At 35.9% G+C, this 14,406-nt stretch overlaps 2 protein-coding genes across 4 annotated transcripts; one reads left to right on the forward strand and one right to left on the reverse strand.

The window, feature by feature from the left end:
- The first annotated feature begins 2,768 nt into the window (after positions 1-2,768).
- Positions 2,769-9,074, forward strand: stx5a (syntaxin 5A). 3 transcript variants are annotated; one of them, XM_026280215.1, is made up of 12 exons: positions 2,786-2,889; positions 3,585-3,645; positions 3,756-4,013; positions 4,638-4,705; positions 4,825-4,880; positions 5,066-5,136; positions 5,330-5,446; positions 5,639-5,695; positions 5,992-6,073; positions 6,487-6,593; positions 6,714-6,835; positions 7,052-9,074. In XM_026280215.1, the coding sequence occupies exons 3-12, from the start codon at positions 3,945-3,947 to the stop codon at positions 7,209-7,211; spliced, it is 909 nt and encodes a 302-aa protein (XP_026136000.1). In that variant the 5' UTR covers positions 2,786-2,889; positions 3,585-3,645; positions 3,756-3,944; the 3' UTR covers positions 7,212-9,074. The 3 variants fall into 3 exon arrangements, with proteins under 3 accessions (XP_026135999.1, XP_026136000.1, XP_026136001.1); XM_026280214.1 differs by lacking the exon at positions 3,585-3,645 and having other exon boundaries at positions 2,769-2,889; XM_026280216.1 differs by lacking the exons at positions 2,786-2,889; positions 3,585-3,645 and adding an exon at positions 2,896-3,113.
- A 594-nt stretch (positions 9,075-9,668) lies between these two features.
- Positions 9,669-12,542, reverse strand: LOC113113754 (protein RD3). Its single transcript, XM_026280218.1, has 3 exons — positions 12,192-12,542; positions 10,879-11,180; positions 9,669-10,032 (listed from the first exon to the last, which is right to left on the reverse strand). Exons 2-3 carry the CDS (start codon positions 11,178-11,180, stop codon positions 9,669-9,671), a joined length of 666 nt encoding a protein of 221 aa, XP_026136003.1. The 5' UTR covers positions 12,192-12,542.
- Positions 12,543-14,406: the final 1,864 nt, after the last annotated feature.

Below are 14,406 nucleotides of genomic sequence, written 5' to 3' on the forward strand. Positions count from 1 at the left end.
TTTTTGGCAATGAATGTTTGTGGCTTACCCTCCTTGTGAAGAGTGTTAATGATTGTCTTCTGGACAACTGTCAGATCAGCAGTCTTCCCCATCATTGTGTAGCCTAGTGAACCAAACTTTTGAACGCTCAGGAAACCTTTCCATGTGTTTTGAGTTGATTAGCTGATTGGCATGTCAACATATTCTAATTTGTTGAGATGGTGTATTGGTGGGTTATGTGGGCCAAAATCCTCATAATTAAAAACAAGGCCTGTTTTTTTTTATTTATTTTTTTTATTATTTATTTATTTTTTGACTAATAAAATTGTACATTCTATTTATTATTAATATTATTAATAATATTATTTTTTTTAAATGTGATGACAATTAACCAAAATTAATCATAAAAGGCTTCATTTATACATAAGATTTACAATTAAAGTTTTTATGAGACTCCATTCATAAATCTAAACTAAATCTAAACATGTTCTGCCATATTACAGACTCAAACAAGGGTTTTTGTTGGCCTGTGCTTGCTGACAGTTTTGTAAAGGTCATATTTTATCATGCTGAGTGGCTTTTATTCACTGTCTGGTCATCACACTCTCAAATGGGATTTTGTATTAATAGAGAGCCAGACATCTGATTCCAGTGACATTATCAAAATAGAACATCCTCTCCAGCGCATCACCTGCAGCGAGACGCAGCGAGATGCTGGAGAGCCGAGTTCTCATATAAATATTTCACAGCATGTTTGATGACTGTGCTTGATGCAGCGAGGTCATTTGTGTGTGTGTGTGTGTGTGTGTGTGCAGCAGTGCCTGTATGGATTTATGTCCAAATTCAGTGCTTGGCCATTTTCAAATATGTGTGTGTTTGTTCAGAGTGTGTGTAGACTCATTTAGAGTCTGATGCTGGCCTACCTGTCTGTCAGGGCTCAGTGCCAGGACTAAATTTAGCAGCCCGCCTGCAAGATTACGAAAAAACGGGAGAGGGAGAAAACGCAGAGTGACTCATCCGTCCAGAAGATGGAATACATTTTTGTGCCTCTTTCTCTCCCTTCCTCCCTGCATGTCTTCTTATAGGGATTATAGAAATGATATTTTCCAGGGCCGCCCTCTTCCTCTGTCAGGCTCACCTGTTTTTTCATTTCCAGCTAAAAACACAGTCCTGTGTTGTTTTCCTGCTCTTGCGTGTGTGAGTGTGTTGATGCCCAAAGTGGCACTAATGATAAAACATCAGTCGTGTTTTCCTTGTGTCTCTTTGTTGAAGCAGCTGTGTTCTAGCAGGCCTGGATGCTATCTGGACAACATGAATATGTGTGCGTTGTGATGTTATCTGGCAGAGACGAGGACATTGTCTGAGCGCAGCCTGTTTGTGTGTGTATGTGTCAGCGTGTAAGAGAAAAATGTAAACCTTCACATTTAGGCCACTAAAGTGGTTTTCCAATGTGATTTTTTTTGCTCTGAGGGAACACTGATGCTATTGAACCCTGTCTGAAAAGAGCTGTGTCATCGATCTCAGTCCAAAATAATGCAGATCCTGAGATAAGTTACAGGGTTTGCTGGATTCAAAGTGAGTTTGCTGATTGATACAGAGGAGATAAAGAGCACAAAAAGCTCTTATGCTGAGAGGACATCAAACAGGTTACATGCTGCTTCATGTTGAATAGCTGATAATGTGTGTGTGTGTGTGTGTGTGTGTGTGTGTGTGTGTGTGTGTGTGTAGGTCAATGTTTTCCTATACTGTGGAGACCCGAGTGTTCACTTTATCTGAAAATGGTAATCAGCCAATTGTTACAAATGGATTAGGAATCATGCAAAATATTTTGATGAAAATCTAAGGTTTGATGTTAGGTATAGGGCTAGGGAATAGAAAATAAGAGTAGTTTTGTCCCAGTCATAAAACACAAATGATTGTGTTTTGTTATTTGAAAGGATCACAATTATGTTTCGACCAGTGTTATTTGGCTTGGTGATAGTACTAGGAACAACATGTTTTAGTCAATGTGCATGAGTAGTCTTTTAATCTTTAAAATCACATTCAAAATGATTCATTTCGTGGTTTCATTGGCATCATGTGCAGTTTCTTGATTTTTTTTTTTCAAATTCTTTTAGCGACATCTACTGGTGTGGTGGTGTTTTAAACGTTGCAGTCAATAGATTTGCTAATAAAATAGTTTAGAAATTGTCTTTAAACCACGAATATTCATCAAAAATTACACTTTAACAAAAACCAAAACCTTTTTTTTTTAAATATTATTTTTTATATAAAATATATTTTTTACATTTAAAAATGTATTTATTCTGTTGTTGTTAAATAAAGATAACAATAATAATAGGACCAACTAAAACTAAAATTAAATTTATTTCCATGGCACCAGCCCTATTTTAAATATAAAATATTTTAGTTTCAATTAATTCATAAATAATAAACACAGATGTCACGTGGTTGGGAGAACCAAAAGCATCAGTAGATAGGTCCGTGAATTTCGTTATTTAATTACCGGTAATTGGTTTACAAAACAGTAATTTTGGTAAGTGACAGCTTAAGATAATTAAAACTAGATTAAACATAAAAGAGTGAGCGTGCTTTAAAATATTTAAACAAAAATAAATAAATGCATAGGCCTACTGGGAAAACAAACAAACTGGAAAACGTAAAAACTAAACTCTAATTATGTTTAAATTAAATACAATTAGAAATGCCCGTTTCAAGGTCCTATCGCACAAAATGTATTATCTGCGTCACAAGTCACGCTTTCGGAAAGTGGCAGTGCGCGTGCGCAATCGAGGACGTGGCAGTGACGTTACGCACACCGGAAGTGGTAAGGACTGGAACTGAAACCCCCACCTCCGTAATATCGACAAGCCGGGAATACTGAAAAAACGACGAAATGATACTGTAACCGTGAGTAAACGATTATAACCCATGTCAGGAATGTGTTAGCGAGTGCTTAAGGTCCATCTGGAGTGTTTATAGTTAAAATTAAGACAGACATTGTCGAGTTTTGGGCCAATTAGCGCCCAAAGGAATGCGTAACGTTACTGCTGGACTGAAGACGGGTTCAGTCTCTATACAGACGTAAACAAACCTGTTAACACCTTGAAGGATATAATTCGTGTTTAGAACATGTAAGTAAAAGCTTGTAATATATCTTCGCGAAGAATGAGCTGTACTTCATTGATTTGTGTTATTAAATGTTTATCCGCGAAGCCAGAATATTCTAGGTGGCCTATAATCCGATAACAGGAGTTCAGTTCACCTCTCTGCTCATATGACTGATGGTCTGCTTACTTGTAAACATTATCTAGAGTGGGTTTCTTTTTTTGATATTATAAAGAAGGGTTAGCTGAGGTGTTGGGATCGGTATATAAACAGATGTGGGAATGTCATCCAGACAAGTGTGTTTACCGAAGTTGCTTATTTTATCTGGATTCACAGACAGCAGCCATGTACCTAGAGTGTTGAATTTGACTCCAAGTTGACAGTAGCCATTGACTTTCATATTATGGTGGTGATAGAAAACTAAAGAAGTCAATAGATACCATCAACTCCTTGGGTTACCAAAATTCTTCAAATATATAATCTTTTGTGCTCAACAGAAGAAATAAACTCATTCTGGTTTTGAACAGCTTGAGGATGAGTAAATGACAGAATTTTTAGGTGAACTTTCCCTTTAAGTTTCTAAATGCTTTCTAAAACATTGTTTAGTCTCCTCTCAGCAATGACAATCAAAGTTCAGGTGATTGATTAAATCATTATTTGATCCTCAGATAATGTGCGGAGTTGCTGAAGAACAGTCAGCTCTTCCAAGCTCTTAGTAACATCTGAAGTCTGAAGTGTTTGCTTTGGCCTCATAAAGACACCAGCGGAGAATTTTACAGCATCCGGATTGCTTTAGACTCACTGTCACACAAAAACGTCCTGATATCATTTAGAGAAGGAGGTTCTGCAGCATTATCATGACGTGTCGGGACCGCACACTTGAGTTCCAGTCGGCTTGTAAGTCACTGCAGGGGAGACAGTTACAGGTATGACAATATTAAATGCATCTGCAAACATAGTGTCTTACAAAGGATATTCAGTGAACTGTGCAGTGGTTTTCACAAATGCTTAAAACTATGTGTAAATATAAAGTAATAAAATTAAGGATAGAGTAATATTACACTTTACATTAAAAGTTTTTGAAAGGATAGTCAAAAACACAAGGTTCTGCCTTAGATTTCCTTCGCTGTTCCATGGAAGTAAAAAAATTCTCATCATATTTTTAGATTTTCATGTTACTCTTTGCTCAATTTATTCACCTTCAGGCCATACAAGATGTAGATGAGGTGGTGTTGTTGTTTATCTGTTTTATTGGAACATAAATTCAGCATTACGTCACAGAATGAGAAACCAAACAGCTGACAAAAACATCACAATATGCCACGATACCCACTGTTGTCATGTTTTTATCAGCTGTTTATAATGATAAATTTCTCCAAATCTGTGCTGATAAAAAAAAAATAAAAAACATTTTGGAAGGTCTGGGGGTGAGTAAAGGTTTGGCTGAACTGATATCTTTTATATGCTGTTAATATTGGTGCATAATAACAAAACATTTATATTTTTGGTAAAAAAAAAAAACAAAAAAAACAATTGCTCTGTCTTTTCAGAATGGGACTCACACTAAACCTGCCATTAATGCCATTAAACAGCGCAGTGACTTCACTCTTATGGCCAAGTAAGAGTTCATATCTATGTTTTTATTTGGTCTTTTTTTTGTCTCAGGGAAACTGTTCCTGATCTTTCTTCCTCAAAACTTTGCCCCGCTGAAACCTTGTTTCTTTTTCTCCATAACAGGCGAATTGGGAAAGACTTGAGCAACACGTTTGCCAAGCTTGAAAAGCTTACAATTTGTGAGTAACATGACCCTTATTGGTGATGTACGAATGTGTATTTTAACAGTATTGTTCTGATGCTTGTCCATGGTTATTTGGCAGTCCCCTAGTTTAGTTTGGGGTCTAATATGATTGAGTTATCGATTTTCTTGCACTTTATGGTCTGGTGTCATTATAAACTTTTATTCTTCCCTCACTCCTAGTGGCTAAGAGGAAGTCTTTGTTCGATGATAAAGCAGTGGAGATTGAGGAACTAACGTACATCATTAAACAGGTCAGTGACATCTCTGTTGTCATTCTCCATATATCTCAGTTCTTACTTATTTCACTTTTTCACTTTCACTATCGACTTTGAAGTTGCCTGTTATGGTATCTGTTTTTACCAGAATCTTTCAGCTAACTATAATAGTGTGTAGGAGCAAACGTCTTGCAGTGATCTGATATATGCCGTCTGTGTCTCTCATCAGGACATCAACAGTCTGAACAAGCAGATAGCGCAGCTGCAAGACTTTGTACGATCCCGGAGTGGGCAAAACGGCCGCCACATCCAGACACATTCCAACACAATTGTTGTCTCCCTGCAGGTACAATCTTATATCTGATATTGCTGCAGTGCACAGGTATTCCAGACTCTCCAGGAAGCGTTATCTCCGATATCCCTAGCTGTAGACAGACAGTAGACGTGGTTGATCTCATTTTGATTGACATGAGATGACTACCACACCTTTCATTTTCCTGCTGCGGAACAGTCATATCTGTAAATGTTTGTGTTGCAGTCCAAGCTGGCATCAATGTCAAACGATTTCAAGTCAGTCCTGGAAGTGAGAACAGAGGTGAGTGTCTTTTTTTATGATCAGTGCCACAATTTTATAACATCATCAGTTTCATGCCAAGCTGTTGTTAGGCTTTTAAATATTTGATAAGATCCATAGCAAAGCAAAAACGCACAAAGTATGTTTACTGTTCACCACGGTCCTATGAAACCACCAGCTCTTTCGTATGATTTTCATGTCAGTTTTCTTTTGTTTAAATAACTTGTGTTGTACAAGAAGACATTTAGTTGAGTTGTAATGAGCGAATGCTATTTTATTGTTTTAACTGAGGCATATGTGTCCTGTCGTGTGTTCAGAATCTGAAGCAGCAGCGCAGCAGAAGAGAGCATTTCTCCCAGGCCCCTGCCTCAGCCTCTCCTCTGCTCACCAATAACTTCAGTATGTCACCTCTTCAGTACTGCTGATTTCATTTGATTTTGATTTTGTGGTTCACACATCTGAACACTTATCCCTTTAGGTTCCAGCATTTGCCTTTTGATTTCAGATAGATCTCCGTAATGAGTCAAACTATTATGATTTATTGCTAGTTAATATTTTACAATAGTGTTTGATTGTGCCAATACAATAATTCACTACAGTGCCATCAGCAGAAAACCTTTAGACACATTTACTCATTCTGTATAAATATTTTCTTCATAGTAAATTGATCACTCACAACTATGGAATAATGCTAGTTATGTAGTGACATAATTTTTCACCTAGTCATATTCTTCGAAGTATCTGTGGTTTTGTTTGTACACTTGGAGTCTTTATTCTGTATTTAATAGTTTTCAATGTCTTGGCTCTCGCAGACAGCTCCGTTCTGATGCAGGATGAGTCCAGGAGTCTGGGAGGAGAGGTGGCCATCGACATGGACTCTAGAGCAAACCCTATGCAGCTGCAGCTCATCGATGAACAGGTATCAGTCTCACAGGAAATCAGGAACTGAATGCAGTCTAGGCTGCTGTTTGGAGCTGAAGGTTTGAGACTATGTTTAATGATTGATTTCAACATCAAATGTCTGTTTATGTTCTTGTAGGACTCGTATATCCAGAGCCGAGCAGATACCATGCAGAACATCGAGACCACCATTGTGGAGTTGGGTTCCATCTTTCAACAGCTGGCCCACATGGTCAAAGAGCAGGAAGAGACGATTCAGAGGTCATACAACCACACACACACACACACACACACACCACAGGCATAACATACTCCAAAACCACAGACTCAGCAGCACAGTACATGCTTCAGATACATGCTGTACAAACCAAACCACACACAAACAGTTACAGCAGCAGTAGTATTTTATTTTTTTAAGTCATTGTGAGAGTTTCACTTGCATTTGTGATTAAAAGTTGATGTGTGCAAATATTCCAGGATTGACGCCAATGTGGAGGACACCCAGCTGAATGTGGAAATGGCCCACACTGAGATACTGAAGTACTTCCAGTCTGTCTCCTCCAATCGCTGGCTCATGATCAAGATATTCCTCGTTCTCATCATCTTCTTCATCATCTTTGTGGTCTTCCTCGCCTGAGAAGGAGCGACCTTGAGTGTAAGGAGGGATGAAAACGGAGCCAAAGGTTTTGAAGGAGGGAGGAGAAGGTTATGGACTTATGGGCGAATGTGCAAAAACACAAGTAGACTGTGCCACAGGGGACTCTGGCTCCCGGGGGGAGGGTGTGGTGGGGTGGGATGATTTTAGTCAGAGGGACTTGAGTCAGATGTTAATTCTGTCACTGTCGACTTTCACTCTCTTGCACTAGAGGGTGATGGAGGATGATGCTGATGAAGGAGGACCTGAGATTTACTGTGTATTTATAAAAAAAGAGAGAGAGCGAGAGAGAGAGAGAGAGAGAGAGAGGTAGTGTTCTGATTCACTCTGTTCTCTTTAAGCTTCATCTACATCTGAATGAATAGTTGAGCCTTCGTTTGTTATTAATGATCGCATATTAAAAGAGAAGGCTTTTTCCCCAAGTGGTTTGATTCTCCAAACTGCTTTAGTTGGTATTTCTCAATGTTATCCGGAATCAGCGATAACAAATTGTTTCTTCTTTTTTTCCTTTAAATTAAATGTGACCTGGTTATCCTCATAAAATACTCCTGATAATAATAATTCCCCCATTAATCTTTATTAATATTGTTATTGTATTTATATCATAAATACAGGCAGTTATTTGCAACTTATAAGTGAATCTCACAAAGGAATATCAGTCATATTTTACCCCCCAAAATTTGATAGGAAAAATAATTAATACAAAAAGTGATGTGTTTCTAGGACCTTTGACTTTTTTTATGAAAACTAAGTTCTTATATGTAATGTGAAAACAATACTGTATAATGATATTTATTAGGCTATATCTAGCATGATTTTTATTTTAATTATTAATAATAGTATGAATTAAATTAAGTACAAACAATGCTACCTTATTATGTACTTATAATAAATGTACAAATAAATTTATAAATTGAATATTTTTCTTTCACATTACATTTATGGGAATTTGGGGGGAAATGTGCTTAGTTGTCATTAAGATAATGCCACAATGCAAAAAAAGATATATATTTTGATGGTCCTAAAAAAATAGAAATTTTTCTTTTGTGGGTGGGGAAATATAAGTCTGATATTTTCTGATCATTTTCATCAGATTCTTCTTTCTTGTGTTAAGGCCTTTTGATTGCAGGCTCTGTAAATATGGGGTCTGTAATGTTATATACTGTTTAGAGAATTTCAGTTTGTTTCTTTTTTCTTTTTTTTATTCTGCCAAATACACAAGAAGGAGTTCGAGGAAATTGCCTGGTCTTATGATTTTGCTTTGTGCAGGAATAAACAAGGTGCGAATGAAGACCAGAGTTTTATACAGTACTATAGAATTTAAAAGATCATACTGTGGTTTAAGTAGCCCAAAGAGACTCCAGACAGGTCTAAAGCTATAAACGGCTCATTCATTACATCAGGATATGTTTGGTGATGAAACCGACCGGTACTCTGAGAACTGAACGCTGGATGTGTTTCCTTCATTTGAGAGGAGCAGCTTTGGCCGGATGAACATTCTGGCCGCCTGCACAAAGAACCGAAGATCAGCTCCTTCATGCTGTGAATAATGAAACCGGAAAGGGAGCTGGCAGACATGATGTCTTCTTCACTTAGAAGCAGGATTTTCTAGGTCAAACTTTCTAATTTGGTAAATCACAGACTTTCTCTCTCCCACACATGCCACACTATCTCAAATCAAACTCATGAACGATGTACAGTGATTATTTAATGAGCACTTTTTTATGGGGACTCCCGTTTCCAGGCTTTTTTAGCTGAATGGTCTGCATCTCTTGTATAAACTGAGCAAACACTGTTGTAATGTAAGGACAAACAGTACATATTAAAACCCATCTGAGAAACTAATTATGGCTAATGTTGCTTTTGTGATTTTTGTGGAGTGAATCTCACAAAATGGAATATGTCGCACCAAAATAAGAAGAAAGCTGACATTGTTTTAATAATTCAGCTGCACATTTCACCTTTGGAGGGTTTTTTTTTTTTTTATGTATTACTTAAAAAGTGTACAATTTACAGATAAAATATAAATATTATTTTATCTTTTTTTTTTTTTTTTTTTTTTCAGAAATTTGACCTGGACTTTTTCTTGACAGGTTTTGTGAGCTTCACTGTCACAGAAAAATTTAGCTTTGAAAATACACATGCCGGATGTTCACATTTATATTTACATCTAAATATTCTAAATATTTAAGCACACATTAGAAAGTAAAAAAAAAAAAAAGGCTAGGCCAGTGTTCTTTGGTTCGATGTTTGTCTTGCAATCTGTAAGCTTTAGTCTTTCAGGATGTCTCCTAGAATCTGATTTTCTTCCCTTCTCTGATTCTTTGCCACCACCTTTTTTCTTCCTCCTCCATTGCCAACTTACTTTGAAGGCTACATTTCCTTCAAGATTTTTGAATCCTTCTTTCCTCTGTCTTTCTCTCCATCTCTTCCTCTTGTTCAGCTCTGGGCCGTCTGCTCGAGAGGAGTGATCTCTGGCATGCTGAGGCTCCGTCCCTTCCTGGTGCGCATGACGGTTGTCACCTGTTCAGCTGCTTCCTCGTCTTCATCAGACCATGTGTTTTCCTCTTGCAGGTTGTTGTGGGAACCACCGAAGCTTCCCTTCCCCCGGTTCTGGGTGCGGAACTTGGATCGAAACGTAACGAAGGAGAGGCTCTTGCTGTGCTGTTTTTCCCAACGGTACACCCGATTCTGGAGCGCTGCGTCTCCCTGAAGCTCGTCCAGGCACTTTCTTAGGACGCCCCGGAACAGTTTGGGGACGTCATGCACCTCCGGCTCAAACTCTGACACTAGCTTCCTGAACCTTTCAAACAAACATCAAAACCTCGGTCACTATGTCTTACTGGGCAATACCTACCAGGGTTAAGTAAAACTATACCAGCGTGAAACATTTTTGTTTACTATAAATCTTGATGGAAATAAAATAAAATATTAAGAAAATAAATGGAACTTTCAGTTAGTTTCCAAGGAAATACTTCTCATTTTTTATTAGTTTATCTGATGTACTAAAATAACTAAAACTGTCTGAAATAATACAGATGTAAAGAAAAAGACAAAATAACCAAAATTTAAATGGAAAATATAAAAATAACTCATTGTACATTTACCTTGTATAAAATAATCACAGTAAGTAAAAAAGATTATTGGAGTGAATATTTTTACAAGAAAATTCAGTTTAGTCTTTTCAAATGTAATGTTTAATTCAGTGTGTAACAAGCTATTTATGTTTACTACCAATTCTAATATTCTAATAGTATATATATATATATATATATATATATATAGTATTCATGATATTAAAATAAACTAACTGAAATAAGATTAATTTTATTTATTCTATTTATTTATAACATGCACACACAAATACACATATAAAAATATATTAACACATTATACATATAATTTCACTTAAATAAAATATGACTAAATCTTGTTTTATTTAAGCTGAAGCTAGTTGCCAATGAAACATTTCTTATTTCCATTTAGTTTTACTTGGGGTACTGAAAAACCCAAAACGAAATAAAAAAATAACTAAATTAACAAACTATCACAAGACTTAAAATAAAAAATAAAACTATAAAAACCTCATTCAAACTATTCATACAATTAATATATAATCTGAGTGATGCTGAAAAACACTGATAGTCACCTGACGATGACGGGGCCGCACAGGTGAGGTGGGATCTGTGCGCAGAGGTCCTGCAGCTCCAGCACGTCTCCTGGCGTGAGCTCGTAGTGGACGTGTGGCTGAGGGCCGGCCAGCCAGCTGTAGTCTACAGAGGAAGATCTGCGGCGTCTGCGAGTCTCTGCTGCCTTCTCCAGCCGGATTCGCTCGGTCCGTTTCACCACGGCACCCAGCTCCAGCATCAAGGTGTTGGACACCAGCTCCTCTGAAGTGCGCTGGCCGGGAACCTTAGGCTCCAGGGAAAACACTACTGACCAGGGAAACATCTGTGAGAGCAACAACCATTCAGATTTGAGTTATAACCTTCAGATTTGAACAGTGAGCACTGTTTACAATTTATTTTACAGACTTTTTTTTATTTATTTTTTTTGTTAAAAATGTAGAAATTACATCAAACTGTATTTGGTGCACTAATACCAAGTCAAACTGATTATCTATCTATCTATCTATCTATCTATCTATCTATCTATCTATCTATCTATCTATCTATCTATCTATCTATCTATCTATCTTGTCTGTCTGTCAATCTAAATGTATACATACAGTATACTAATTTTAAACATGTAATGTCTAATATGATAATATTGGTGATAATGCAATATTTTATAATTACAAATTAATTTATTAATATAAATTAATTATATTATAATAATATAATTCAATTTAACTACTATTATTACTTTTATTGTTTATAGATTAATAATTATAACAATTTCTTGTATATGTTTTTATTATAATTATTTGTAAAAAACAAACAAAAACAAAAAAACTTTTTGATCCCTCAGATTATTCATGTTTTATATAGACATATCTAGTGAATGTCTGACAGTTTGGTCCACATTTAAAGGCCTGTTTCAGTGCTAAATAGTATTGTGTAATATACAGTTTGCACCCTGTATAGGATTGTACTATAAAGCATGCATTTGCACCCTTGTACTCGTGCGTGGATAATTATCAAAACATTGTATTTCATATAGTTAACTGGATAATTATCCAGTGCAAATTAGCTCAGGGTTTAAATATCTTTATTGTGTTACTTGTAGCTATTATTCAAAAACATAAAAACATTTGGATGTTCAACAAAAGTTAAAGTACAGGAGCAGGACACAAAGCAACAAAAATAGGAGAACAAATGTAAATAGCCACACTCTGATATAGCAGCTGAATTTTATTTTGCAAATGCAAAATTATATATATATATATATATATATATATATACACACACATACACACACAAACACACGTATATATACTGAAGTTGCAAAAAAGGATATTACCTTTCAGATAACGTGAGTTTTATTCCCGTTTTAATGTAAAATGTCTTCAAATTGGACACAAAGATGTAAATGTAGATCCAAAATATTAAATTCCAGGGTTTGGTATCCAATCTAAGCTCTCCAGGAAGACCGCTCTCCTTTGTGCTGTTTTAGACACTGTAAATGTGTGTATGTAATCCTATATAAATACACAAGCTGGTATATGTTGCGATCTCCTGCTCATCCACAGGAGCTGATTGCACAATATCTTCTCGTGTGTAACGTGTGCACAGAATTAATGCACTGAATTAAAAAAAATAAAAAAAATAATGCACTGAAATTGTATTGCATCATGTTAATTTTAGACTATTATTAACCACTTAACTGTCACCCCGTCCCGATTACAGGATGCCTAGGTTTACTTCACTATATAACAATCAAATCTAATCTAATCTTGACAAACTATATATCGTTGGAAAGGTCTTAGACTCCCAAATATATATTTTACCAATGTTTTTTTGTAAAAAATGATGTAGGAAAAGTAATGGATCAATTTATGACAAGAGTGCACCCTCAGAAATCTACATCATAACAGGAGTTTTGACCTTTGTTTAAAAAAAAAAGACTTCTTCATTGCCTTTTTCTCTATCACATTTTAGAAATCATCAGAAATTATATATCCACTGAAAACTTAAAATCATAATTTAAAACCCATTTTAAATTCAAGCACTGCATTTCCATGAAAATGGTACTTCAATATCATGTTACAAAATGTTTTCAGTCATGAATTATAAAAATGTAGGTTTGTATCATGCACATTCAAGTCTATCTTCAAAAATGTGAGTGATAGTTAAGGGGTTAAGGAAGTTCTAATTAATTAATTTGTGGCACTTTTGGAGAGTAATAAAGCAACTTATAAGTTTCATGCAAAATGATGCAATGAAAGTATTGTTAAATTTAAATAATTTATGACTATAAGAAACATTAAAGAAATAGTTCACCCAAAATAAAAATGTACTGAAAATTCACTTACCCTCAGGCCATCCTAGATGTAAATGAGTTTGTTTCTTCATCTGAAAAGAGTTTTGGAGAAATTCTGCATTACATGACTTGCCCATCAATGAATCCTCTGCAAGTAAAAAAGTCCATCCCCTGTTCTCTCATATAAAATTCACCATCATATTTGTTTGATTTTTTTTGGGTGGTTTTCATTATAAACCGTACTTGATGGATTATCAATATGTTTTTATCAGATGTTTGGACTCTCATTCTGACAGCACCCATTCACTGCATAGGATCCATTCGTGAGCAAGTGACGTAATGCTAAATTTCTATGAATCCGTTCTGATAAAGAAACAAACTCATCTAGGATGGCCTTAAGGTGAGTCGATTTTCAGCAAATGCTAATTTTTGTCTATCTATTCTTTTGAGTTCTGCTAGACACCAACAGGTGGTAGCATCAGTTACTCACAGATGCTTAAAGAGTTGCGTAACCCACGCACATGCTGTCTTAATCATAGTGTATCTGTACCCAACTGTCTGTGTCTGAACAGCCCGAAACAACAAAACAAAACTGTAGGTGCTGAGATGGTTTCCACGCTATTCAGCACTTCAGAGGTTTAATCTGCATATGCGTGATCATGGATTACAGTGCACTCCTACACGTTTCTCAAGGGCCGTGGCCGTGGACATAATCTGATTATGTGCTGTTTATGCTGGTGTAGACCAGTGAAAGTGATCAGTAGTGTTACATAATACATGACTGACGTACTTGTAGGTGCATCTTTTTTTCTTATGTTTATTTGAACCTTCGTAGTTTTGACTCAAAAGTACTGATTTTATATTTATCCTTTTATAATTGTATGAAATTACCATTAAATACAATACTAAACTGGCCATAAATATCCATAAGAAATCATATCATGGTAAATAACAAATGGTACATTTGTATGTTTTTGACAAAATATCAGTGAAATATCTGTAGATCTCTGTGTTTACACTAAAAGTAAAACCATATTAAATTTATGGTTCCCACTCCTTATAGGCCTAACCAAGATAAGACGACAGTTTACGTATAGTGGCCCATAGATTAATGAGGCATCTACGTATATGGTTTATTCTGTAATTGGAGATACATAGCATTGCAGAAAGTTAAGAAAAAAACTTTTCACTAACAGATTTTTTTCAGTATCTTACTGAATACATATTTAATTTTAATACAGTCCTAACATTCCAT

Source organism: Carassius auratus, chromosome 14, assembly GCF_003368295.1.
Source record: "Carassius auratus strain Wakin chromosome 14, ASM336829v1, whole genome shotgun sequence".
Lineage (NCBI taxonomy): Eukaryota > Metazoa > Chordata > Actinopteri > Cypriniformes > Cyprinidae > Carassius > Carassius auratus.

Bases quoted from the DNA above. Each gene is read 5' to 3' on its own strand.
- stx5a (XM_026280214.1), top strand. From the start codon at position 3,945: ATGACGTGTCGGGACCGCACACTTGAGTTCCAGTCGGCTTGTAAGTCA. The intron at 5,137-5,329 runs GTCAGTGACATC...GTCTCTCATCAG, and splicing joins TAACGTACATCATTAAACAG to GACATCAACAGTCTGAACAA. The intron at 6,074-6,486 runs GTATGTCACCTC...TGGCTCTCGCAG, and splicing joins TCTGCTCACCAATAACTTCA to ACAGCTCCGTTCTGATGCAG.
- LOC113113754 (XM_026280218.1), bottom strand. From the start codon at position 11,180: ATGTTTCCCTGGTCAGTAGTGTTTTCCCTGGAGCCTAAGGTTCCCGGC. The intron at 10,033-10,878 runs GTGACTATCAGT...TTTGTTTGAAAG, and splicing joins TGCGGCCCCGTCATCGTCAG to GTTCAGGAAGCTAGTGTCAG.